Below are 26,142 nucleotides of genomic sequence, written 5' to 3' on the forward strand. Positions count from 1 at the left end.
AAATAGCATTCTAGTTTGCTCAGTTTTTTTGTTAATTCTTTCCAATGTGTCAAGTAATTCTCTTTTTGTTTTCTCATGATTTGGTTGGGTCTAATTGTGTTGTTGTTGTTGTCCTGGGGCTCTGTGGGGTCTGTTTGTGTTTGTGAACAGAGCCCCAGGACCAGCTTGGGGGACTCTTCTCCAAGTTCATCTCTCTGTAGGTGATGGCTTTGTTATGGAAGGTTTGGGAATCGCTTCCTTTTAAGTGGTTATAGAATTTAACGGCTCTTTTCTGGATTTTGATAATTAGCGGGTATCGGCCTAATTCTGCTCTGCATGCATTATTTTGTGTTTTTCGTTGTACACGGAGGACATTTTTGCAGAATTCTGCATGCAGGGTCTCAATTTGGTGTTTGTCCCATTTTGTGAATTATTGGTTGGTGAGCGGACCCCAGACCTCACAACCATAAAGGGCAATGGGTTCTATAACTGATTCAAGTATTTTTAGCCAGATCCTAATTGTTATGTCAAATTCTATGTTCCTTTTGATGGCGTAGAAGGCCCTTCTTGCCTTGTCTCTCAGATCGTTCACAGTTTTGTGGAAGTTACCTGTGGCGCTGATGTTTAGGCCGAGGTATGTATAGTTTTTGTGTGCTCTAGGGCAACTGTGTCTAGATGGAATTTGTATTTGTGGTCCTGGCAACTGGACCTTTTTTGGAACACCATTATTTTTGTCTTACTGAGATTTACTGTCAGGGCCCAGGTCTGACAGAATCTGTGCAGAAGATTGAGGTGCTGCTGTAGGCCCTCCTTGGTCTCTCTCTCTCTCTCTCTGTGGTGGCCATTAAATCTTTACGTTTCATGTTCTGATCTCAACTACATCATTTATAGTAGGAACTATTCTACACTCTCCTCCTCTTTCTCTCTCTCTCTCCTTCACTCTTGGGGTGCGTTCGTAAATTGCCTCCAGTGTGTCAGAGTGTGCTCTGGGGTCGTCCTGTGAATTCAGAGCGTTGTCAGTTTGTCAGTTTGTAAATTCAGAGCATTTCACTCTCGGAGCGTTCAGAGTGCACGCTGGACGCTCTAGTGGAGGAGTAGGGTTGATGTGAGCGTTCTGACCTCCCAACGGCAGCCAAGCACCCTTTAGCTAACTGGCTAGAGTTGACCGGTTTGTTAGCTCCCATTTTACTTGCAGGGCTGGTTAGGCAGAGTTCATGTTATCTAGAGCGCTGGTGACTGTAACTGTGCTGCTGGAAACAATTGAATTACACTTTTTTTTTGCTGACGTTTACTGACACCGGCCATATTCAACGTGTTTTTAAGCGTTCAAAAATTCATCACTTATTCTGCGCTCTGGTAATCCCTCGGACGAAAGTGCTCTGAAAAGTCAAAATTCAAGCCTCCAATTTAAAGCACTTCAAACCCAAGAGCTGAGGACCAGAAACGAGCCCTCTCAGTCAGCGGGGTGGACAGAAATAAAACCATGAACCAATCAAAGGACTCATTTTTACAACATTGGAAAAAGGAAACAAAATCTAAAAACCAAACAAAATTGTTATCTGGCCCTAAAACAGAGAATATGAATTGGCTGATTATCTCTACTCTGTCAGAGATATGAAGCAGACACAGGTCCTTACCAAGTATAGGCTGAGTGACCACCAATTGGCAATAGAAACCGGCAGACATAAAAAGACCCCGCTACCCAAAGAGGAGTCACTGCACGACAGGGGAGGTAGAGACAGAGATGCACTTTCTGCATTATTGTGAGAAATATTCCTCACCAAGAGATTCATTATTCGTTATCTTATTAAACCCAGAGGAAAAATCCTCATGGGCGAAGGAGCAAGGCTGCTATAGCCTGAGGGACACTGAATAATAACATCTGTATAGTAAACAGTAACTTACTTATTATTATTATTATTATTATTATTATTATTAATGTTGAGAGAGAGAGAGACAGAGAGATAGATAAGTAGAGGAAGAGAGAGAGAGAGAGAGAGAGAGAGAGAGAGAGAGAGAGAGAGAGAGAGAGAGAGAGAGAGGGAGAGAGAGAGAGAGAGAGAGAGAGAGAGAGAGAGAGAGAGAGAGAGAGAGAAGTAGAGGAAGAGAGAGAGAAGGAAGGAGCGATGAAGAGAGAGAGAGAGAGAAGGAAGGAGCGATGAAGAGAGAGAGAGAAGTAGAGAGGAAGAGAGAGAGAGAGAGAAGGAAGGAGCGATGAAGAGAGAGAGAGAAGTAGAGGAAGAGAGAGAGAGAGAAGGAAGGAGCGATGAAGAGAGAGAGAGAGAGAGAAGTAGAGGAAGAGAGAGAGAGAGAAGTAGAGGAAGAGAGAGAGAGAAGGAAGGAGCGATGAGAGAGAGAGAGAGAGAGAGAGAGAGAGAGAGAGAGAGAGAGAGAGAGAGAGAGAGAGAGAGAGAGAGAGAGAGCGAGAAGTAGAGAGGAAGAGAGAGAGAGAGAGAGAGAGAAGGAAGGAGTGATGAAGAGAGAGAGAGAGAGAGAAAGGGAAGTAGAGAGGAAGAGGAGAGAGAGAGGAAGAGCGTGGAGAGAGAAGGAGAGAGCTCAGTTGGTAGAGCATGTCGCTTGCAACGGCAGGGTTGTGGGTTCGATTCCTACGGGGGGCCAGTATGAAAAAAATAACTCACTAACTGTAAGTCGCTCTGGATAAGAGCGTCTGCTAAATGACTACCTCAATGCCCACCACAGCCAGCCCAGCTTCAGACCCACCCAGACGAGGCCTAACACCCCCCCTCCCACCCTCCGCAGACCCACACCTGGAGGAGCCACAGCCCGGCAGACAGAGCTATGCACAAGCTGTGAGAGGAGCAACAGGCCCAGCCCCCACCAATGAAATGAGTGACATCAAACAAATGCTGAATCTACTATGCTCACATGTGATAGGCCGAGGGTCATGGTAAGATGAGCACAAGAACTCCACCATCCTCACACTACATCCACCCAAGTGGCATGACACAAATACTATCTTAAATGATAAACAAATCACATTTGCATAATAATAGTTTATGTTAATTGCAAAAATCATATTTGAATAGTTATTGTTGGATTGTGAGTGTTTATCTCATTTTGAAGGTAAAGAAAAACAGTTATGAAATCTTTTACATTGCATGTTGGAATTTACAAGGGATTGAAGTCCTCTGCTTTGGGCTAGAGAGCAGAAACCCAGACTTCCTTAAAGAAATTGATGATGTTGATATTGTAGTACCACAGGAAACATAGTGCAGAGGTGATGTTTCCACTGGCTGTCCACTAGGTTATAGGAGATAATCGTACCATCCACCAAATTTAAAGGAATCACACTGGGCAGAGACTCAGGGGAATGCTAATATGGTATGAATCTGAACTAACTAATTCAATCGAATTGATCAAAACAGGAGACTTCTTTATCTGGTTAAAAAATCAACAAGGAGGCTATCTTAACAGATAACAACGTCTTCCTCTGTGCCACATACATTCCACCCTCGAGAGTTTCTCCATTCTAGAGGGGGAGATTAGTCACTTTCAGGCCCAAGGCAATGTGCTGGTCTATGGAGGACCTGAAAGCTAGAACAGCAGAAGAACTAGACACTATTAACAGTCATGGGGACAAACACCTACCGGGAAGCAACAACCTTTCCCTCCCCACATACCCCCCCAGAAACAGCTATGACAAAGTGAAAAACAAAAATGGAGTACAGCTACTGAAGCTCTGTCGAACACTGGGTCTGTACATAGTCAATGGTAGGCTAAGAGGGGACTCTTTTTGGTAGGTACACCTACAGCTCATCCCCTTGGCAGCAGTACTGTAGACTACTTATCACCGACCTCAACCCAGAGTCTCTCAGAGCCTTCACAGTCAGCCCACTAACACCTCTCTCAGACCACAGTAAAATCACAGTGTACAGTGAGGGAAAAAAGTATTTGATCCCCTGCTGATTTTGTACGTTTGCCCACTGACAAAGACATGATCAGTCTATAATTTTAATGGTAGGTTTATTTGAACAGTGAGATACAGAATAACAACAAAAAAATTGAGAAAAAACGCATGTCAAAAATGTTATAAATTGATTTGCATTTTAATGAGGGAAATAAGTATTTGACCCCTCTGCAAAACATGACTTAGTACTTGGTGACAAAACCCTTGTTGGCAATCACAGAGGTCAGACGTTTCTTGTAGTTGGCCACCAGGTTTGCACACATCTCAGGAGGGATTTTGTCCCACTCCTCTTTGCAGATCTTCTCCAAGTCATTAAGGTTTCGAGCCTCACGTTTGGCAACTCGAACCTTCAGCTCCCTCCACAGATTTTCTATGGGATTAAGGTCTGGAGACTGGCAAAGTAAACTTCAATGCTATTTGGCTCTAAACAGACAGTACATGGTGGCAGACTATCTGACCACTGTGACTGATAGAAAACTGAGGAAAACAATGACTAGGTACAGACTCAGTGAGCACAGTCTGGCTATAGAGACCGGTCGTCACAGGCAAACCTGGCTGCCCAGAGAGAGGACAGGCTGTGCTCACTCTGCCCCCGGGGAGAGGTAGAGACAGAGCTGCATTTCCTATTACACTGTGACAAATAATCAGACCTAAGATAATCTTTCTTTCCCAAAATTATCATTCAGTACAAAAAATTTGAAACTATAAAAGAGGAAGAAGAAATCCAATATTTATTGGGTGAAAAGCCAAAATGTGTAAATCTGTGTCCTCCTGCCACAACCTGAGGGACAGCCAGTGAACAGTGTAATAATAAATAAATAATAGGTCATTTAGCAGACGCTCTTATCCAGAGCGACTTACAGGAGCAATTAGGGTTAAGTGCCTTGCTCAAGGGCACATCAACAGATTTTTCACCTAGTCGACTCGGGGATTAGAACCAGCGACCTTTCGGTTACTGGCACAACGCTCTTAACCACTAAGCTACCTGCCGCCCGTAATGTAATGTCAATAATATTTCCCATTTTGTTTTGTTTTGTCTTGTCTTTCATACCATGTCATGTGTCTTCTCAGTCAAGTTGAGATTGGTCGACAAATATTCCTTTCATGTATTGTTATTCTCATTAATATTGTTGTTGTAGTTGCTGTTAATGGTAATCACATTTCCACTACTACTACTATTATTATTGCTGTTGTTCTATGTATACTTTGACAATGTAAGTCATTTAATTTGCCATGTCAATAAAGTCTATTGAATTGAATTAGAGAGAGAGAGAGCAGACAGGGATACCATGCAGAAACCAAAACAAGGGGCTGTCTCTCTCTCTCTCTCTCTCTCTCTCTCTCTCTCTCTCTCTCTCTCCCTCCCTCCCTCCCTCCCTCCCTCCCTCCCTCCCCTCCCTCCCTCCCTCCCTCTTTGTTCTCCACTTGTCAATCAAAACAGCAGTATGTCTCTCTCTGTTCTCCACTTGTCAATCAAAACAGCAGTATGTCTCTCTCTGTTCACTTGTCAATCAAAACAGCAGTATGTCTCTCTCTCTTTGTTCTCCACTTGTCAATCAAAACAGCAGTATGTCTCTCTCTCTGTTCTCCTCTTGTCAATCAAAACAGCAGTATGTCTTTCTCTCTTTGTTCTCCACTTGTCAATCAAAACAGCAGTATGTCTCTCTCTCTGTTCTCCACTTGTCAATCAAAACAACAGTAGTCTCTCTCTGTTCTCCACTTGTCAATCAAAACAACAGTAGTCTGCAAGATTAGTTGTACAAGACTGTGTGTGTGTGTGTGTGTGCGTGTGTGTGTGTGTGTGTGTGGTGTGTGTGTGTGTGTGTGTGTGTGTGTGCGCGTGTGTGTTTGTGTTTGTGTGTTTGTGCGTGTGTGTGCGTGTGTGTGTGTGTGTGTGTGTGTGTGTGTGTGTCTCAGCAGTGTAAAAATGTAAGAAAGCTGTGGAAGCCAGACAACGTCCCCAAAGAGAGGGAGAGTCCCCACACACCACACTGGGATGTGGGACATCACTTCGCTGCCACTAAGAGGATTGTTTTCTTCTAGGAGAAAAAACATGGAAGAAGAGAGAGGGGAGACAGAAGAGAGAGGGAGGGAGGAGGGAGGGAGAGAGAGAGAGAGAGAGAGAGAGAGAGAGAGAGAGAGAGGGAGGGAGGGAGGGAGGAGGGAGGGAGGGAGGAGGGAGGAGGGAGGGAGGGAGGAGAGGGAGGGAGGGAGGGAGGGAGGGAGGAGGGAGAGAGAGAGAGAGAGAGAGGAGAGAGAGACAGCCCCTTGTTTTGGTTTCTGCATGGTATCCCTGTCTGCTCTCTCTCTCTCAATTCAATTCAATAGACTTTATTGACATGGCAAATTAAATGACTTACATTGTCAAAGTATACATAGAACAACAGCAATAATAATAGTAGTAGTAGTGGAAATGTGATTACCATTAACAGCAACTACAACAACAATATTAATGAGAATAACAATACATGAAAGGAATATTAGTCGACCATCTCAACTTGACTGAGAAGACACATGACATGGTATGAAAGACAAGACAAAACAAAACAAAATGGGAAATATTATTGACATTACATTACGGGCGGCAGGTAGCTTAGTGGTTAAGAGCGTTGTGCCAGTAACCGAAAGGTCGCTGGTTCTAATCCCCAGTCGACTAGGTGAAAATCTGTTGATGTGCCCTTGAGCAAGGCACTTAACCCTAATTGCTCCTGTAAGTCGCTCTCTGGATAAGAGCGTCTGCTAAATGACCTATTATTTATTTATTATTACACTGTTCACTGGCTGTCCCTCAGGTTGTGGCAGGAGGACACAGATTTACACATTTTGGCTTTTCACCCAATAAATATTGGATTTCTTCTTCCTCTTTTATAGTTTCAAATTTTTTGTACTGAATGATAATTTTGGGAAAGAAAGATTATCTTAGGTCTGATTATTTGTCACAGTGTAATAGGAAATGCAGCTCTGTCTCTACCTCTCCCCCGGGGGCAGAGTGAGCACAGCCTGTCCTCTCTCTGGGCAGCCAGGTTTGCCTGTGACGACCGGTCTCTATAGCCAGACTGTGCTCACTGAGTCTGTACCTAGTCATTGTTTTCCTCAGTTTTCTATCAGTCACAGTGGTCAGATAGTCTGCCACCATGTACTGTCTGTTTAGAGCCAAATAGCATTGAAGTTTACTTTGCCAGTCTCCAGACCTTAATCCCATAGAAAATCTGTGGAGGGAGCTGAAGGTTCGAGTTGCCAAACGTGAGGCTCGAAACCTTAATGACTTGGAGAAGATCTGCAAAGAGGAGTGGGACAAAATCCCTCCTGAGATGTGTGCAAACCTGGTGGCCAACTACATTTTGTTTTGTTTTGTCTTGTCTTTCATACCATGTCATGTGTCTTCTCAGTCAAGTTGAGATTGGTCGACAAATATTCCTTTCATGTATTGTTATTCTCATTAATATTGTTGTTGTAGTTGCTGTTAATGGTAATCACATTTCCACTACTACTACTATTATTATTGCTGTTGTTCTATGTATACTTTGACAATGTAAGTCATTTAATTTGCCATGTCAATAAAGTCTATTGAATTGAATTGAGAGAGAGAGAGCAGACAGGGATACCATGCAGAAACCAAAACAAGGGGCTGTCTCTCTCTCTCTCTCTCTCTCTCTCTCTCTCTCTCTCTCTTCTCCCTCCCTCTCTCCCTCTCTCTTCTGTCTCTCCTCTCTCTTCTTCCATGTTTTTTCTCCTAGAAGAAAACAATCCTCTTAGTGGCAGCTTAGTGATGTCCCACATCCCAGTGTGGTGTGTGGGGACTCTCCCTCTCTTTGGGGACGTTGTCTGCCACAGCTTTCTTACATTTTTACACTGCTGAGACACACACACACACACACACACACACACACACACACGCACACACACGCACAAACACACAAACACAAACACACACGCGCACACACACACACACACACACACAAACACACACACACACACACACACACGACACACACACACACACACACAGTCTTGTACAACTAATCTTGCAGACTACTGTTGTTTTGATTGACAAGTGGAGAACAGAGAGAGACTACTGTTGTTTTGATTGACAAGTGGAGAACAGAGAGAGAGACATACTGCTGTTTTGATTGACAAGTGGAGAACAAAGAGAGAAAGACATACTGCTGTTTTGATTGACAAGAGGAGAACAGAGAGAGAGACATACTGCTGTTTTGATTGACAAGTGGAGAACAAAGAGAGAGAGACATACTGCTGTTTTGATTGACAAGTGAACAGAGAGAGACATACTGCTGTTTTGATTGACAAGTGGAGAACAGAGAGAGACATACTGCTGTTTGGATTGACAAGTGGAGAACAAAGAGAGAGAGACATACTGCTGTTTTGATTGACAAGTGGAGAACAGAGAGAGAGAGACATACTGCTGTTTTGATTGACAAGTGAACAGAGAGAGACATACTGCTGTTTTGATTGACAAGTGGAGAACAGAGAGAGACATACTGCTGTTTTGATTGACAAGTGGAGAACAAAGAGAGAGAGAGACATACTGCTGTTTTGTTTGACAAGTGAACAGAGAGAGACATACTGCTGTTTTGATTGACAAGTGGAGAACAGAGAGAGACATACTGCTGTTTTGATTGACAAGTGGAGAACAAAGAGAGAGAGACATACTGCTGTTTTGATTGACAAGTGGAGAACAGAGAGAGAGACATACTGCTGTTTTGATTGACAAGTGGAGAACAGAGAGAGACATACTGCTGTTTTGATTGACAAGTGGAGAACAAAGAGAGAGAGACATACTGCTGTTTTGATTGACAAGTGGAGAACAAAGAGAGAGAGACATACTGCTGTTTTGATTGACAAGTGGAGAACAGAGAGAGACATACTGCTGTTTTGATTGACAAGTGGAGAACAGAGAGAGAGACATACTGCTGTTTTGATTGACAAGTGGAGAACAAAGAGAGAGAGACATACTGCTGTTTTGATTGACAAGTGGAGAACAGAGAGAGAGATACTGCTGTTTTGATTGACAATGCGAGTCTAGTGTGAGTGGAGGAGGGGACAGTATAGTGTGTAGTGGAGGTCTAGGGGACAGTATAGTGTGTAGTGAGGTCTGGGGGACAGTATAGTGTGTAGTGGAGGTCTAGGGGACAGTATAGTGTGTAGTGGAGGGGGGACAGTATAGTGTGTAGTGGAGGTTAGGGACAGTATAGTGTGTAGTGGAGGTCTAGGGGACAGTATAGTGTGTAGTGGAGGGTTAGGGGACAGTATAGTGTGTAGTGGAGGGGACAGTATAGTGTGTAGTGGAGGTCTAGGGGACAGTATAGTGTGTAGTGGAGGTCTAGGGGACAGTATAGTGTGTAGTGGAGGTCTAGGGGACAGTATAGTGTGTAGTGGAGGTCTAGGGGACAGTATAGTGTGTAGTGGAGGTCTAGGGGACAGTATAGTGTGTGTGGGTCTAGGGGACAGTATAGTGTGTAGTGGAGGTCTGAGGGACAGTATAGTGTGTAGTGGAGGTTGGGGACAGTATAGTGTGTAGTGGAGGTCTAGGGGACAGTATAGTGTGTAGTGGAGGTCTAGGGGACAGTATAGTGTGTAGTGGAGGTCTAGGGGACAGTATAGTGTGTAGTGGAGGTCTAGGGGACAGTATAGTGTGTAGTGGAGGTCTAGGGGACAGTATAGTGTGTAGTGGAGGTCTAGGGGACAGTATAGTGTGTAGTGGAGGTCTAGGGGACAGTATAGTGTGTAGTGGAGGTCTAGGGGACAGTATAGTGTGTAGTGGGACAGTATAGTGTGAGGAGGTCTAGGGGACAGTATAGTGTGTAGTGGATAGGGGACAGTATAGTGTGTAGTGGAGGTCTAGGGGACAGTATAGTGTGTAGTGGAGGTCTAGGGGACAGTATAGTGTGTAGTGGAGGTCTAGAGGGACAGTATAGTGTGTAGTGGAGGTCTAGAGGACAGTATAGTGTGTAGTGGAGGTCTAGGGGACAGTATAGGTGTAGTGGAGGTCTAGGGGACAGTATAGTGTGTAGTGGAGGTCTAGGGGACAGTATAGTGTGTAGTGGAGGTCTAGGGGACAGTATAGTGTGTAGTGGAGGTCTAGGGGACAGTATAGTGTGTAGTGGAGGTCTAGGGGACAGTATAGTGTGTAGTGGAGGTCTAGGGGACAGTATAGTGTGTAGTGGAGGTCTAGGGGACAGTATAGTGTGTAGTGGAGGTCTAGGGGACAGTATAGTGTGTAGTGGAGGTCTAGGGGACAGTATAGTGTGTAGTGGAGGTCTAGGGGACAGTATAGTGTGTAGTGGAGGTCTAGGGGACAGTATAGTGTGTAGTGGAGGTCTAGGGGACAGTATAGTGTGTAGTGGAGGTCTAGGGGACAGTATAGTGTGTAGTGGAGGTCTAGGGGACAGTATAGTGTGTAGTGGAGGTCTAGGGGACAGTATAGTGTGTAGTGGAGGTCTAGGGGACAGTATAGTGTGTAGTGGAGGTCTAGGGGACAGTATAGTGTGTAGTGGAGGTCTAGGGGACAGTATAGTGTGTAGTGGAGGTCTAGGGGACAGTATAGTGTGTAGTGGAGGTCTAGGGGACAGTATAGTGTGTAGTGGAGGTCTAGGGGACAGTATAGTGTGTAGTGGAGGTCTAGGGGACAGTATAGTGTGTAGTGGAGGTCTAGGGGACAGTATAGTGTGTAGTGGAGGTCTAGGGGACAGTATAGTGTGTAGTGGAGGGACAGTATAGTGTGTAGTGGAGGTCTAGGGGACAGTATAGTGTGTAGTGGAGGTCTAGGGGACAGTATAGTGTGTAGTGGAGGTCTAGGGGACAGTATAGTGTGTAGTGGAGGTCTAGGGGACAGTATAGTGTGTAGTGGAGGTCTAGGGGACAGTATAGTGTGTAGTGGAGGTCTAGGGGACAGTATAGTGTGTAGTGGAGGTCTAGGGGACAGTATAGTGTGTAGTGGAGGTCTAGGGGACAGTATAGTGTGTAGTGGAGGTCTAGGGGACAGTATAGTGTGTAGTGGAGGTCTAGGGGACAGTATAGTGTGTAGTGGAGGTCTAGGGGACAGTATAGTGTGTAGTGGAGGTCTAGGGGACAGTATAGTGTGTAGTGGAGGTCTAGAGGGACAGTATAGTGTGTAGTGGAGGTCTAGGGGACAGTATAGTGTGTAGTGGAGGTCTAGAGGACAGTATAGTGTGTAGTGGAGGTCTAGGGGACAGTATAGTGTGTAGTGGAGGTCTAGAGGACAGTATAGTGTGTAGTGGAGGTCTAGGGGACAGTATAGTGTGTAGTGGAGGTCTAGGGGACAGTATAGTGTGTAGTGGAGGTCTAGAGGGACAGTATAGTGTGTAGTGGAGGTCTAGGGGACAGTATAGTGTGTAGTGGAGGTCTAGAGGGACAGTATAGTGTGTAGTGGAGGTCTAGGGGACAGTATAGTGTGTAGTGGAGGTCTAAGGGACAGTATAGTGTGTAGTGGAGGTCTAGGGGACAGTATAGTGTGTAGTGGAGGTCTAGAGGACAGTATAGTGTGTAGTGGAGGTCTAGGGGACAGTATAGTGTGTAGTGGAGGTCTAGAGGACAGTATAGTGTGTAGTGGAGGTCTAGGGGACAGTATAGTGTGTAGTGGAGGTCTAGAGGGACAGTATAGTGTGTAGTGGAGGTCTAGGGGACAGTATAGTGTGTAGTGGAGGTGAGGACAGTATAGTGTGTAGTGGAGGTCTAGGGGACAGTATAGTGTGTAGTGGAGGTCTAGGGGACAGTATAGTGTGTAGTGGAGGTCTAGGGGACAGTATAGTGTGTAGTGGAGGTCTAGGGGACAGTATAGTGTGTAGTGGAGGTCTAGGGACAGTATAGTGTGTAGTGGAGGTCTAGGGGACAGTATAGTGTGTAGTGGAGGTCTAGGGGACAGTATAGTGTGTAGTGGAGGTCTAGGGGACAGTATAGTGTGTAGTGGAGGTCTAGGGGACAGTATAGTGTGTAGTGGAGGTCTAGGGGACAGTATAGTGTGTAGTGGAGGTCTAGGGGACAGTATAGTGTGTAGTGGAGGTCTAGGGGACAGTATAGTGTGTAGTGGAGGTCTAGGGGACAGTATAGTGTGTAGTGGAGGTCTAGAGGACAGTATAGTGTGTAGTGGAGGTCTAGGGGACAGTATAGTGTGTAGTGGAGGTCTAGAGGACAGTATAGTGTGTAGTGGAGGTCTAGAGGGACAGTATAGTGTGTAGTGGAGGTCTAGGGGACAGTATAGTGTGTAGTGGAGGTCTAGGGGACAGTATAGTGTGTAGTGGAGGTCTAGGGGACAGTATAGTGTGTAGTGGAGGTCTAGGGGACAGTATAGTGTGTAGTGGAGGTCTAGGGGACAGTATAGTGTGTAGTGGAGGTTAGGGGACAGTATAGTGTGTAGTGGAGGTTAGGGGACAGTATAGTGTGTAGTGGAGGTCTAGGGGACAGTATAGTGTGTAGTGGAGGTCTAGGGACAGTATAGTGTGTAGTGGAGGTCTAGGGGACAGTATAGTGTGTAGTGGAGGTCTAGGGGACAGTATAGTGTGTAGTGGAGGTCTAGGGGACAGTATAGTGTGTAGTGGAGGTTCTGGGACAGTATAGTGTGTAGTGGAGGTCTAGGGGACAGTATAGTGTGTAGTGGAGGTCTAGGGGACAGTATAGTGTGTAGTGGAGGTCTAGGGGACAGTATAGTGTGTAGTGGAGGTCTAGGGGACAGTATAGTGTGTAGTGGAGGTCTAGGGGACAGTATAGTGTGTAGTGGAGGTCTAGAGGACAGTATAGTGTGTAGTGGAGGTCTAGGGGACAGTATAGTGTGTAGTGGAGGTCTAGAGGACAGTATAGTGTGTAGTGGAGGTCTAGGGGACAGTATAGTGTGTAGTGGAGGTCTAGGGGACAGTATAGTGTGTAGTGGAGGTCTAGGGGACAGTATAGTGTGTAGTGGAGGTCTAGAGGACAGTATAGTGTGTGGTGGAGGTCTAGGGGACAGTATAGTGTGTAGTGGAGGTCTAGGGGACAGTATAGTGTGTAGTGGAGGTCTAGGGGACAGTATAGTGTGTAGTGGAGGTCTAGGGGACAGTATAGTGTGTAGTGGAGGTCTAGGGGGACAGTATAGTGTGTAGTGGAGGTCTAGGGGACAGTATAGTGTGTAGTGGAGGTCTAGGGGACAGTATAGTGTGTAGTGGAGGTCTAGGGGACAGTATAGTGTGTAGTGGAGGTCTAGGGGACAGTATAGTGTGTAGTGGAGGTCTAGGGGACAGTATAGTGTGTAGTGGAGGTCTAGGGGACAGTATAGTGTGTAGTGGAGGGGACAGTATAGTGTGTAGTGGAGGTCTAGAGGACAGTATAGTGTGTAGTGGAGGTCTAGAGGACAGTATAGTGTGTAGTGGAGGTCTAGAGGGACAGTATAGTGTGTAGTGGAGGTCTAGAGGACAGTATAGTGTGTAGTGGAGGTCTAGGGGACAGTATAGTGTGTAGTGGAGGTCTAGAGGACAGTATAGTGTGTAGTGGAGGTCTAGAGGACAGTATAGTGTGTAGTGGAGGTCTAGAGGACAGTATAGTGTGTAGTGGAGGTCTGAGGGACAGTATAGTGTGTAGTGGAGGTCTAGAGGACAGTATAGTGTGTAGTGGAGGTCTAGGGGACAGTATAGTGTGTAGTGGAGGTCTAGAGGACAGTATAGTGTGTAGTGGAGGTCTAGGGGACAGTATAGTGTGTAGTGGAGGTCTAAGGGACAGTATAGTGTGTAGTGGAGGGGACAGTATAGTGTGTAGTGGATGTCTAGGGGACAGTATAGTGTGTAGTGGAGGTCTAGGGGACAGTATAGTGTGTAGTGGAGGTCTAGGGGACAGTATAGTGTGTAGTGGAGGTCTAGAGGACTGTATAGTGTGTAGTGGAGGTCTAGGGGACAGTATAGTGTGTAGTGGAGGGGACAGTATAGTGTGTAGTGGAGGTCTAGGGGACAGTATAGTGTGTAGTGGAGGTCTAGAGGACAGTATAGTGTGTAGTGGAGGTCTAGGGGACAGTATAGTGTGTAGTGGAGGGGACAGTATAGTGTGTAGTGGAGGTCTAGGGGACAGTATAGTGTGTAGTGGAGGTCTAGGGGACAGTATAGTGTGTAGTGGAGGTCTAGAGGACAGTATAGTGTGTAGTGGAGGTCTAGGGGACAGTATAGTGTGTAGTGGAGGTCTAGGGGACAGTATAGTGTGTAGTGGAGGTCTAGAGGACAGTATAGTGTGTAGTGGAGGTCTGAGGACAGTATAGTGTGTAGTGGAGGTCTAGAGGACAGTATAGTGTGTAGTGGAGGTCTAGGGGACAGTATAGTGTGTAGTGGAGGTCTAGGGGACAGTATAGTGTGTAGTGGAGGTCTAGGGGACAGTATAGTGTGTAGTGGAGGTCTAGGGGACAGTATAGTGTGTAGTGGAGGTCTAGAGGACAGTATAGTGTGTAGTGGAGGTCTAGGGGACAGTATAGTGTGTAGTGGAGGTCTAGGGGACAGTATAGTGTGTAGTGGAGGTCTAGGGGACAGTATAGTGTGTAGTGGAGGTCTAGGGGACAGTATAGTGTGTAGTGGAGGTCTAGGGGGACAGTATAGTGTGTAGTGGAGGTCTAGGGGACAGTATAGTGTGTAGTGGAGGTCTAGGGGACAGTATAGTGTGTAGTGGAGGTCTAGAGGGACAGTATAGTGTGTAGTGGAGAGTCTAGGGGACAGTATAGTGTGTAGTGGAGGTCTAGGGGACAGTATAGTGTGTAGTGGAGGTCTAGGGGACAGTATAGTGTGTAGTGGAGGGGACAGTATAGTGTGTAGTGGAGGTCTAGGGGACAGTATAGTGTGTAGTGGAGGTCTAGGGGACAGTATAGTGTGTAGTGGAGGTCTAGGGGACAGTATAGTGTGTAGTGGAGGTCTAAGGGACAGTATAGTGTGTAGTGGAGGGGACAGTATAGTGTGTAGTGGAGGGGACAGTATAGTGTGTAGTGGAGGTCTAGGGGACAGTATAGTGTGTAGTGGAGGTCTAGGGGACAGTATAGTGTGTAGTGGAGGTCTAGGGGACAGTATAGTGTGTAGTGGAGGTCTAGAGGACAGTATAGTGTGTAGTGGAGGTCTAGAGGACAGTATAGTGTGTAGTGGAGGGGACAGTATAGTGTGTAGTGGAGGTCTAGAGGACAGTATAGTGTGTAGTGGAGGGGACAGTATAGTGTGTAGTGGAGGTCTAGAGGACAGTATAGTGTGTAGTGGAGGTCTAGAGGACAGTATAGTGTGTAGTGGAGGTCTAGAGGACAGTATAGTGTGTAGTGGAGGGGACAGTATAGTGTGTAGTGGAGGTCTAGAGGACAGTATAGTGTGTAGTGGAGGGGACAGTATAGTGTGTAGTGGAGGTCTAGGGGACAGTATAGTGTGTAGTGGAGGTCTAGGGGACAGTATAGTGTGTAGTGGAGGTATAGGGGACAGTATAGTGTGTAGTGGAGGTCTAGGGGACAGTATAGTGTGTAGTGGAGGTCTAGGGGACAGTATAGTTTACATGTGGATATACAGAGTTTTGTTACAATGACTTTTCTTACCAGCCATGCTGAGGTAGACAGAGGGAGAGGTGTGGTTCTCTCCGGTCAGCTCGTTGACCGCCTGTACGTAGTACCGCCCCACGTCAGCCGCACTGGTCGCCAAGACAACCAGTTGATTGTCCAACGAGATGGCTCTGTAGGAGAGAGATAATGATCAGAAAACACAGATGGTGACTTTAAACCAGACAAGCCAGTGATTTCAGTTTGTCCAGAATATCATTTCAGCACATAGAGAATCTACACACAGCTTCCAACCAAAAAACAAGCTGATGAATGAGTGTCAATACAGAATCACCCTCATCAGGTCTGTCTAGCTCTAGCTTGTTGTTCACATTGATCCTCTGATGCTCATTCACTGACACACAGCAGGAACAATCAATACACACACACACACACACACACACACACACACACACACACTGTGGACCGTGTATTGAATACTGAGGAGATTAGTGTGGTTGTTATCTCCAGAGGCCACGAGGAGTGTGTGTGTGTGTGTGTGTGTGTCTGTGTGTGTCTGTGTCTGTGTGTGTGTGTGTGTGTGTGTGTGTGTGTGTGTGTGTGTGTGTGTGTGTGTGTGTGTGTGTGTGTGTGTGTGTGTGTGTGTGTGTGTGTGTCTGTGTGTGTGTGTGTCTGTGTGTGTGTGTCTGTGTGTGTGTGTGTGTCTGTGTGTGTGTGTGTGTGTGTGTGTGTGTGTGTGTGTGTGTGTCTGTGTCTGTGTGTGTCTGTGTCTGTGTGTGTGTGTGTGTGTGTGTGTGTCTGTGTGTGTGTGTCTGTGTGTGTGTGTGTGTGTGTGTGTGTGTGTCTGTGTGTGTGTGTGTGTGTGTGTGTGTGTGTGTGTGTGTGTGTGTGTGTGTGTGTGTGTGTGTGTGTGTGTGTGTGTGTGTGTGTGTGTGTCTGTGTGTGTGTGTCTGTGTGTGTGTGTGTGTGTGTGTGTGTGTGTGTGTGTGTGTGTGTGTGTGTGTGTCTGTGTGTGTGTGTGTGTGTGTGTGTGTCTGTGTGTGTGTGTGTGTGTGTGTGTGTGTGTGTGTGTGTGTGTGTGTGTCTGTGTGTGTGTGTGTGTGTGTGTGTGTCTGTGTGTGTGTGTGTGTGTGTTTCTGTGTGTGTGTGTGTGTGTGTGTGTGTGTGTCTGTGTGTGTCTGTGTGTGTGTGTGTGTGTGTGTGTGTGTGTGTGTGTGTGTGTGTGTGTGTGTGTCTGTGTGTGTGTGTGTGTGTGTGTGTGTGTGTGTGTGTGTGTGTGTGTGTGTGTGTGTGTGTCTGTGTGTGTCTGTGTGTGTGTGTGTGTGTGTGTGTGTGTGTGTGTGTGTGTGTGTGTGTGTGTGTCTGTGTGTCTCTGTGTGTGTGTGTCTGTGTGTGTGTGTGTCTGTGTGTGTCTGTGTGTGTGTGTGTGTGTGTGTGTGTGTGTGTGTGTGTGTGTGTGTGTGTGTGTGTGTGTGTGTGTGTGTGTGTGTGTGTGTGTGTGTGTCTGTGTGTGTCTGTGTGTGTGTGTGTGTGTGTGTGTGTGTGTGTGTGTGTGTGTGTGTGTGTGTGTGTGTGTGTGTGTCTGTGTGTGTCTGTGTGTGTGTGTGTGTGTGTGTGTGTGTGTGTGTGTGTGTGTGTGTGTGTGTGTGTGTGTGTGTGTGTGTGTGTGAATAAGGAAGCAGTTTAGGTACACCAGGGGCTGCATACTGAGCAGCCTTGGGAAGATTACATTGTGTATATTGATATGGACACACACATTTTGTACATTTATTTGTACATTTCAGTCATTTAGCGGACGCTCTTATCCAGAGCGACTTACTCTGTGAGTGCATACATTTGTATTTTGTATTTTATTTTTTCATACTGGCCCCCCTCGTGGGAATCGAACCCACAACCCTGGCGTTGCAAGCACCATGCTCTACCAACTGAGTTACACACCACATATATTGAGTGGGCAAGCGGGGGGGGGAGTATCTACAGTGTAGGGAGAGACGTTGTGTGTATTGGAGAGAGACATATTGAAGTGAGTGAGTGAGTGTGGGGTTAGGCTTTACTCTATTTGATACACAGAGAGGGTTAGAGTGAGTTACAGTTCATATGAGGAAATCAGTCATATTCAGAAGGCCCTAATCTATGGACTTCACATGACCGGGAATACAGATATGCATCTGTTGGTCACAGATACCTTTAAAACGAAATGGGCCTGACAATGGGGCCTCAGGATGTCGTCACGGTATCTCTGTGCATTCAAATTGCCATCGATTAAATGCAATTGTGTTCGATGTCCGTAGCTTATGCCTGCCCATACCATAACCCCACCGCCACCATGGGGCACTCTGTTCACAACGTTGACATCAGCAAACCGCTCGCCCACAGAACTCCATTCATGTGGTCTGCGATGTGAGGCCAGTTAGACGTACTGGAAAATTCTCTAAAACGACGTTGGAGGCAGCTTATGGTCGAGAAATGAACATTCAACTATCTGGCAACAGCTCTGGTGGACATTCCTGCAGTCAGCATGTCAATTGCACTCTCCCTCAAAACTTGAGACATCGGTGGCATTGTGTTGTGTGACAAAACTGCACATTTTACAGTGGCCTTTTATTGTCCCCAGCACAAGGTGCACCTGTGTAATGATCATGCTGTTTAATCATCTTCTTGATATGCCACACCTGTCAGGTGGATGGATTATCTTGGCAAAGGAGAAACGCTCACTAACGGGGATGTAAACAAATTTGTGCACAAAATTGTAGAGAAATATTTCATATTTATCCTATGGAATATAGTCTCTCTCTACATACTGATACACCTACCACCATGTGTGTGTGTGTTGAGTGTGAGTGTGTTTGTGTGTGTGCGTGTTTGTGTGTTGAACCTATGTTGAACTGTACACGTTCAGCACCATCACACTCACTCAATGACACACTGTTTTATCTTTAAACCCTATTTTATACCTCTTTATATCTTAATTTCTCTCCTCCCTCCTCCCTCATCTTAATTTCTCTCTCTCTCTCCCTCGTCTTCATTTCGCTCTCTCCCTCGTCTTCATTCTCTCTCTCTCTCCATCGTCTTCATTTCTCTCTCTCCCTCCCTCCTCTCCCTCCCTCTACTATAAGAGTGTAAATCAATCCTAGTCGAGGCAATATGACGTATATTCAATATGTGACGCTCTCTGTTCTTATTAGTCAAACATTTCATTACTCTCCACAACCCTGCTTTTAATTCCACCACTACCGTCTAGTCTTCCTTTCTTTCTTCCCTCTCTCCTCTTGGCTGCTCCTCTGATCTCTTCCCCTTTCCTGCAGTGTCAAGTCTTTCTCTATCTCTCCCCCTCTCTCTCCCCACTCTCTCTATCCCCCTCTCTCTCTCTCTCTCTCCCTCTCCCCACTCTCTCTCTTCCTCTCTCTCTCCATCTCTCTCCCTGTCTCTCTCTCAGTAACAGAGGAACACTCCAGATGTTTCATTAAGTCTCAGGCCCCTAGACTCATTTCACAAACACTGAGCAAATGCCTGACTGCTAAACACACACTACACACAGAGCCCCACTCCCCAAACTGATTAACACACATATGTCACAGGGCCACGCGTGTGTGTTTGTTAAGGAGTCGAGGGATTGTCTCTCCTGCCAACAAACTCCCCTCCTCTTTCCCTCTCCTCCCTCACTCCGTCTTCGTCCAGATAGGATGAGTACCACCTCCCTCCTCCACTTAGTTAGCTCTACCCCCAGCAGAGAGAGAGAGAGAGAGAGAGTCCTCCTGTATGTTGTTTAGACCTAACAGTCTTGTTCTTCCAGAGAGAGAGAGAGTCCTCCTAACGGTCTTCCAGAGAGAGAGAGTCCTCCTAACGGTCTTCCAGATGTATTTTTATTTGTATATTTGTTCTCATTGTCTTCCTTTAACCTTCCTTCCTTTCCTTTCAAAATGTGGACCTCTGTCTGGAAACAGTGTTGCCTTTATAATGTGGTTTTATTTCATTACAGCTGAGGCTAAAGCTTATTCCACACAAACACATCAAATACCTTCACGAGGGAGAGAGAAAGGAGAGAGAGAGAGGGAAGGAGGGAGAGGAAGAGAGGGAGGGAGGAGACAGGGTTAAAGGGAGAGAGAAAGGAGAGAGAGAGAGGGAAGGAAGTAGAGGAAGAGAGGGAGGGAGGAGACAGGGTTAAAGGGAGAGAGAAAGGAGAGAGAGAGAGGGAAGGAAGTAGAGGAAGAGAGGGAGGGAGGAGACAGGGTTAAGGGAGAGAGAGAGGAGAGAGAGAGAGGGAGAGGGAGAGGAGAGAGGAAGAGGAGAGGAGAGGGAGAGGAGAGGAGAGGAGAGGAGAGGAGAGGAGAGGAGAGAGGAGAGGGAGAGGAGAGGAGAGGGAGAGGAGAGGGAGAGGAGAGGAGAGGAGAGGAGAGGAGAGAGGAGAGAGAGGAGAGAGAGAGAGGAGAGGAGAGGAGAGGAGAGGAGGAGAGGAGAGGAGAGGGAGAGGAGAGAGAGAGAGAGAGAGGAGAGGAGAGGAGAGGAGAGGAGAGAGGGAGAGGAGAGGAGAGGAGAGAGAGGAGAGGAGAGGAGAGGAGAGGAGAGGAGAGGAGGAGAGGAGAGGAGAGAGAGGAGAGGAGAGGAGAGGAGAGGAGAGAGAGAGAGGAGAGGAGAGGAGAGAGGAGAGGAGAGGAGAGGAGAGGAGAGGAGAGGAGAGGAGAGGAGAGGAGAGTGTGTAGCAGTGTGTGTAGCAGTGTGTATAGGACTTTGTGTAGCAGTGTGTGTAGCAGTGTGTGTAGCAGTGTGTGTAGGGCTATGGGTGTTTGTTAATATGCATACTACCGTGATCTGAGCACACAAACTGGAGCAAGGGAGGGTCGGAGTATGAGTCCAAATCTAAGTATGCGAAAAGGAGCACGGAGGGCACTTCTCAGATGCGTACTCCGTCTGTACACATTTCGAAGCATGCATCGATGCAAGCTTCAACAAAACATTCCCAGGATTGTTGACGTAATATGACGCAACTAGGTAAAAAACGACACAAGATTTCTTAAAAACTATGGCAGGTGTTTTCAAGCTGAAGTGGAATGAAATGTTGCCCATTCACATCTCATATGTTGACTACAATAGTTTATCTTGATACGTTAATAACTTCATACATTGTTCATTTTAACTGTCTTCACAGGCTAACTGATGAAGTATTGGAAGCTAACGTTGGCCATCTACCTTTCATAACAACATAGGTTTTAGCTTGTTTTTACATGGAAAACTAGCTGGCTAGCTAGATTAAGATAATAATATAATAATAATAACGCTTTTATCCAAAGCGACTTACAGTCATGCGTGCATACATTTTTTGTGTATGGGTGGTCCCGGGGATCGAACCCACTACCCTGGCGTACAAGCGCTGTGCTCTACCAGCTGAGCTACAGAGGACCACATATGATATATGATATATGATTCACATATAGCTAGCTTATAATTATGAAGCTTAAGTTTGTTTTCGTGTATCTATCTTGTTTTGTCTGTATTGGGTCAAAGGTAGCAAGGGAATGTGCTTCTCAAATGTACATTTGAGTTTATTCTCCTCCCCACTCATCCTGACAAGAACATCCTCAACAGAACGCTACCGGAGCATGACAGGGTGGTGCACGGTCGTCTGCATGTTGAGAAACATCCTGTGTGTGTGTTAGCGCAGGTCCCGAGTTATTTCTGGCCAGGCAGAGGCTTGGCCAGCTGCCACCGCAGCCAACAGGTTCTTCAAACACACATATATCCCCAAATAGACTGTGTGAGTGTGTGGTGATGTGTTTTCCTCTGCTCTGTCAGTCTAACTGCTCTCATGTGGACTCTGTGGGGGTTTCACTGTCCTCCTAGCTAACTGCTCTCATGTGGACTCTGTGGGGGTTTCACTGTCCTCCTAGCTAACTGCTCTCATGTGGACTCTGTGGGGGTTTCACTGTCCTCCTAGCTAACTGCTCTCATGTGGACTCTGTGAGGGTTTCACTGTCCTCCTAGCTAACTGCTCTCATGTGGACTCTGTGGGGGTTTCACTGTCGTCCTAGCTAACTGCTCTCATGTGGACTCTGTGGGGGTTTCACTGTCCTCCTAGCTAACTGCTCTCATGTGGACTCTGTGGGGGGTTTCACTGTCCTCCTAGCTAACTGCTCTCATGTGGACTCTGTGGGGTTTCACTGTCCTCCCTAGCTAACTGCTCTCATGTGGACTCTGTGGGGGTTTCACTGTCCTCCTAGCTAACTGCTCTCATGTGGACTCTGTGGGGGTTTCACTGTCCTCCTAGCTAACTGCTCTCATGTGGACTCTGTGGGGGTTTCACTGTCCTCCTAGCTAACTGCTCTCATGTGGACTCTGTGAGGGTTTCACTGTCCTCCTAGCTAACTGCTCTCATGTGGACTCTGTGGGGGTTTCACTGTCCTCCTAGCTAACTGCTCTCATGTGGACTCTGTGGGGGTTTCACTGTCCTCCTAGCTAACTGCTCTCATGTGGACTCTGTGGGGTTTCACTGTCCTCCTAGCTAACTGCTCTCATGTGGACTCTGTGAGGGTTTCACTGTCCTCCTAGCTAACTGCTCTCATGAGGACTCTGTGGGGGTTTCACTGTCCTCCTAGCTAACTGCTCTCATGTGGACTCTGTGGGGGTTTCACTGTCCTCCTAGCTAACTGCTCTCATGTGGACTCTGTGGGGGTTTCACTGTCCTCCTAGCTAACTGCTCTCATGTGGACTCTGTGGGTGTTTCACTGTCCTTCGACTCTGTGGGTGTTTCACTGTCCTTCGACTCTGTGGGTGTTTCACTGTCCTTCTAGCTAACTGCTCTCATGTGGACTCTGTGGGGGTTTCACTGTCCTTCTAGCTAACTGCTCTCATGTGGACTCTGTGGGGGTTTCACTGTCCTCCTAGCTAACTGCTCTCATATGGACTCTGTGGGGGTTTCACTGTCCTCCTAGCTAACTGCTCTCATATGGACTCTGTGGGGGTTTCACTGTCCTCCTAGCTAACTGCTCTCATGTGGACTCTGTGGGGGTTTCACTGTCCTCCTAGCTAACTGCTCTCATGTGGACTCTGTGGTGGTTTCACTGTCCTCCTAGCTAACTGCTCTCATGTGGACTCTGTGGGGGTTTCACTGTCCTCCTAGCTAACTGCTCTCATGTGGACTCTGTGGGGGTTTCACTGTCCTCCTAGCTAACTGCTCTCATGTGGACTCTGTGGGGGTTTCACTGTCCTCCTAGCTAACTGCTCTCATGTGGACTCTGTGGGGGTTTCACTGTCCTCCTAGCTAACTGCTCTCATGTGGACTCTGTGGGGTTTCACTGTCCTCCTAGCTAACTGCTCTCATGTGGACTCTGTGGGGGTTTCACTGTCCTCCTAGCTAACTGCTCTCATGTGGACTCTGTGGGGGTTTCACTGTCCTCCTAGCTAACTGCTCTCATGTGGACTCTGTGGGGGTTTCACTGTCCTCCTAGCTAACTGCTGTGTGTGTGTGAGTGTGGGTCAGGATACAGACTGTTTATCTAAGCACAGGAGAATGGAAAGAGGAAGTACTGATAGAATGATAGAGAAAGAGAGAGGAACAGAGAAAGAAATGAAAATAGGGAAGAAGAAAGGGAGGAAGAGAGGAGAGAATGGAGGGATGGAAGGTCAGATGCTGTAAAAACCCACGAGTGACCTGTTACTTTCAGTATGTGTTTCCTGGGATAATACACGCCATTCCTTGTATCATCTGACACCGTCACAATAATCTCTCCACTATAAAGCATGCACTCATTTCTCCACAACTTTAAAAGCATTGGAATGGGCTGGAGGAAGTTTCCCACATACCAGTCGTTTCCTTTCAAATCAAATGAAGGGAAGTGAACAAGTGCACGTTTCGGGAGAAAGGAGAGATTATTGGGACGCGACCCAAGTTGCCTGCTCACCACCAGTCTGTGAAAAGCCAAGGATCAAGCAGGTGGGAGACATTAACGCAACGTAAAGCACAACACAGTACAGGTGGCTCCACTGACTGACCTGTGTGTGCAGGGCCTAAACACAGTACAGGTGGCTCCACTGACTGACCTGTGTGTGCAGGGCCTAAACACAGTACAGGTGGCTCCACTGACTGACCTGTGTGCAGGGCCTAAACACAGTACAGGTGGCTCCACTGACTGACCTGTGTGTGCAGGGCCTAAACACAGTACAGGTGGCTCCACTGACTGACCTGTGTGTGCAGGGCCTAAACACAGTACAGGTGGCTCCACTGACTGACCTGTGTGTGCAGCCCTATTGGGTGGATGGATCTCCACACTAATCCTCATTAGCACTAATCATGTCTGTCTCAAATGATCCTGTCTCTCTACTCTCGCTCTCTCTTTCTCTCTACTCAATTCAATTCAATTCAAAGGGCTTTATTGGCTTGGGAACGTATGTTTACATTGCCAAAGCAAGTGAAATATAGATGATGAACAAAAGTGAAATAAACAATAAAAAATGAACAGTAAACATTACACTCACACAAGTTCCAAAGGAATAGAGACATTTCAAATGTCGTATTATGTATATATACAATGTTGTAACAATGTGCAAATAGTTAAAGTACAAATGGGAAAATAAATAAACATAAATATGGGTTGTATTTACAATGGTGTTTGTTCTTCACTGGTTGCCCTTTTCTTGTGGCAACAGGTCACAAATCTTGCAGCTGTGATGGCACACTGTGGTATTTCACCCAATAGATATGGGAGTTTATCAAAATTGGGTTTGTTTTCTAATTCTTTGTGGGTCTGCGTAATCTGAGGGAAATATGTGTCTCTAATATGGTCATACATTTGGCAGGAGGTTAGGAAGTGCAGCTAAGTTTCCACCTCATTTTGTGGGCAGTGTGCTCATAGCCTGTCTTCTCTTGAGAGCCAGGTCTGCCTACGGCGGCCTTTCTCAATAGCAAGGCTATGCTCACTGAGTCTGTACATAGTCAAAGCTTTCCTTAATTTTGGGTTAGTCACAGTGGTCAGGTATTCTGCCACTGTGTACTCTCTGTTTAGGGCCAAATAGCATTCTAGTTTGCTCAGTTTTTTAGTTTGTTCTTTCCAATGTGTCAAGTAGGGCCTCTCTCTCACTTTAGGGCTACTCGCTCTCTCTCTCTCTCTCTCTCTCTCTCTCTCTCTCTCTCTCTCTGTCTCTCTCTCTCTCCTCTCTCTCTCTCTCTCTCTCTCTTTCTCTCCGCTCTCTCTCCCCTCTCTCTCTCCCTCTCTCTCTCCCCTCTCTCTCTCTCTCTCTCTCTCTCTCTCTCTCTCTCTCTCTCTCTCTCTCTCTCTCTCTCTCTCTCTCTCTCTCAATTCAATTCAATTCAATTTCAATTTAAGGGCTTTATTGGCATGGGAAATGTATGTTAACATTGCCAAAGCAAGTGAAATAGATAGTAAACAAAAGTGAAATAAACAATAAATATTAACAGTAAACATTACACTCAGAAGTTCCAAAAGAATAAAGACATTTCAAATGTCATATTATGTATATACAGTTGAAGTCTGAAGTTTACATACACCTTAGCCAAATAGATTTAAACTCTGTTTTTCACAATTCCTGACATTTAATCCTAGTAAAAATTCCCTGTCAGAACAATAGTAGAGAGAATGATTTATTTCAGCTTTTATTTATTTCATCACATTCCCAGTGGGTCAGAAGTTTACATACACTCAATTAGTATTTGGTAGCATTGCCTTTAAAAAAATGTACGTTGGTCAAACGTTTTGGGTATCCTTCCACAAGCTTCCCGCAATAAGTTGAGTGAATTTTGGCCCATTCCTCCTGACAGAGCTGGTGTAACTGAGTCAGGTTTGTAGGCCTCCTTGCTCGCACACGTTTTTTCAGTTCTGCCCACACATTTTCTAGAGATCAGGGCTTTGTGATGGCCACTCCAATACCTTGACTTTGTTGTCCTTAAGCCATTTTGCCACAACTTTGGAAGTATGCTTGGGGTCATTGTCCGTTTGGAAGACCCATTTGCGACCAAGCTTTAACTTCCTGACTAATGTCTTGAGATGTTGCTTCAATATATCCACATAATTTTCCTTCCTCATGATGCAATCTATTTTGTGAAGTGCACCAGTCCCTCCTGCAGCAAAGCACCCCACAGCATGATGCTGCCACCCCCGTGCTTCACGGTTGGGATGGTGTTCTTCGGCTTGCAAGTACCCCCTTTTTCCTCCAAACATAACGATGGTCATTATGTCCAAACAGTTCTATTTTAGTTTCATCAGACCAGAGGACATTTCACCAAAAGTACGATCTTTGTCCCCATGTACAGTTGCAAACCATAGTCTGTCTTTTTTATGGCGGTTTTGGAGCAGTGGCTTCTTCCTTGCTGAGCGGCCTTTCAGGTTATGTCGATACAGGACCTCGTTTACTGTGGATATAGATACTTTTGTACCTGTTTCCTCCAGCATCTTCACAAGGTCCTTTGCTGTTGTTCTGGGTTTGATTTGCACTTTACGCACCAAAGTACGTTAATCTCTAGGAGACAGAACGCGTCTCCTTCCTGAGCGGTATGACGGCTGCGTGGTCCCATGGTGTTTATACTTGCGTACTATTGTTTGTACAGATGAACGTGGTACCTTCAGGCATTTGGAAATTGCTCCCAAGGATGAACCAGACTTGTGTTTTATTTCTGAGGTCTTGGCTGATTGCCTTTGATTTTCCCATGATGTCAAGCAAAGAGGCACTGAGTTTGAAGGTAGGCCTTGAAATACATCCAAATGTACACCTCCAATTG

At 46.2% G+C, this 26,142-nt stretch overlaps 1 protein-coding gene across 1 annotated transcript in view; it reads right to left on the reverse strand.

Annotated features, from left to right (window-relative positions):
* Window positions 1-15,455: 15,455 nt before the first annotated feature.
* Window positions 15,456-26,142, reverse strand: part of LOC123487987 (protein sidekick-1-like) — a gene marked incomplete at both ends in the record, with an annotated part of 46,220 nt that continues 35,533 nt past the window's right edge. Inside the window, one exon of the mRNA XM_045218994.1 lies at window positions 15,456-15,589. Within this exon, the coding sequence (XP_045074929.1) occupies window positions 15,456-15,589 (134 nt within the window). The remainder of the gene's footprint in view (window positions 15,590-26,142) is intronic.

Source organism: Coregonus clupeaformis, unplaced genomic scaffold (assembly GCF_020615455.1).
Source record: "Coregonus clupeaformis isolate EN_2021a unplaced genomic scaffold, ASM2061545v1 scaf1962, whole genome shotgun sequence".
Lineage (NCBI taxonomy): Eukaryota > Metazoa > Chordata > Actinopteri > Salmoniformes > Salmonidae > Coregonus > Coregonus clupeaformis.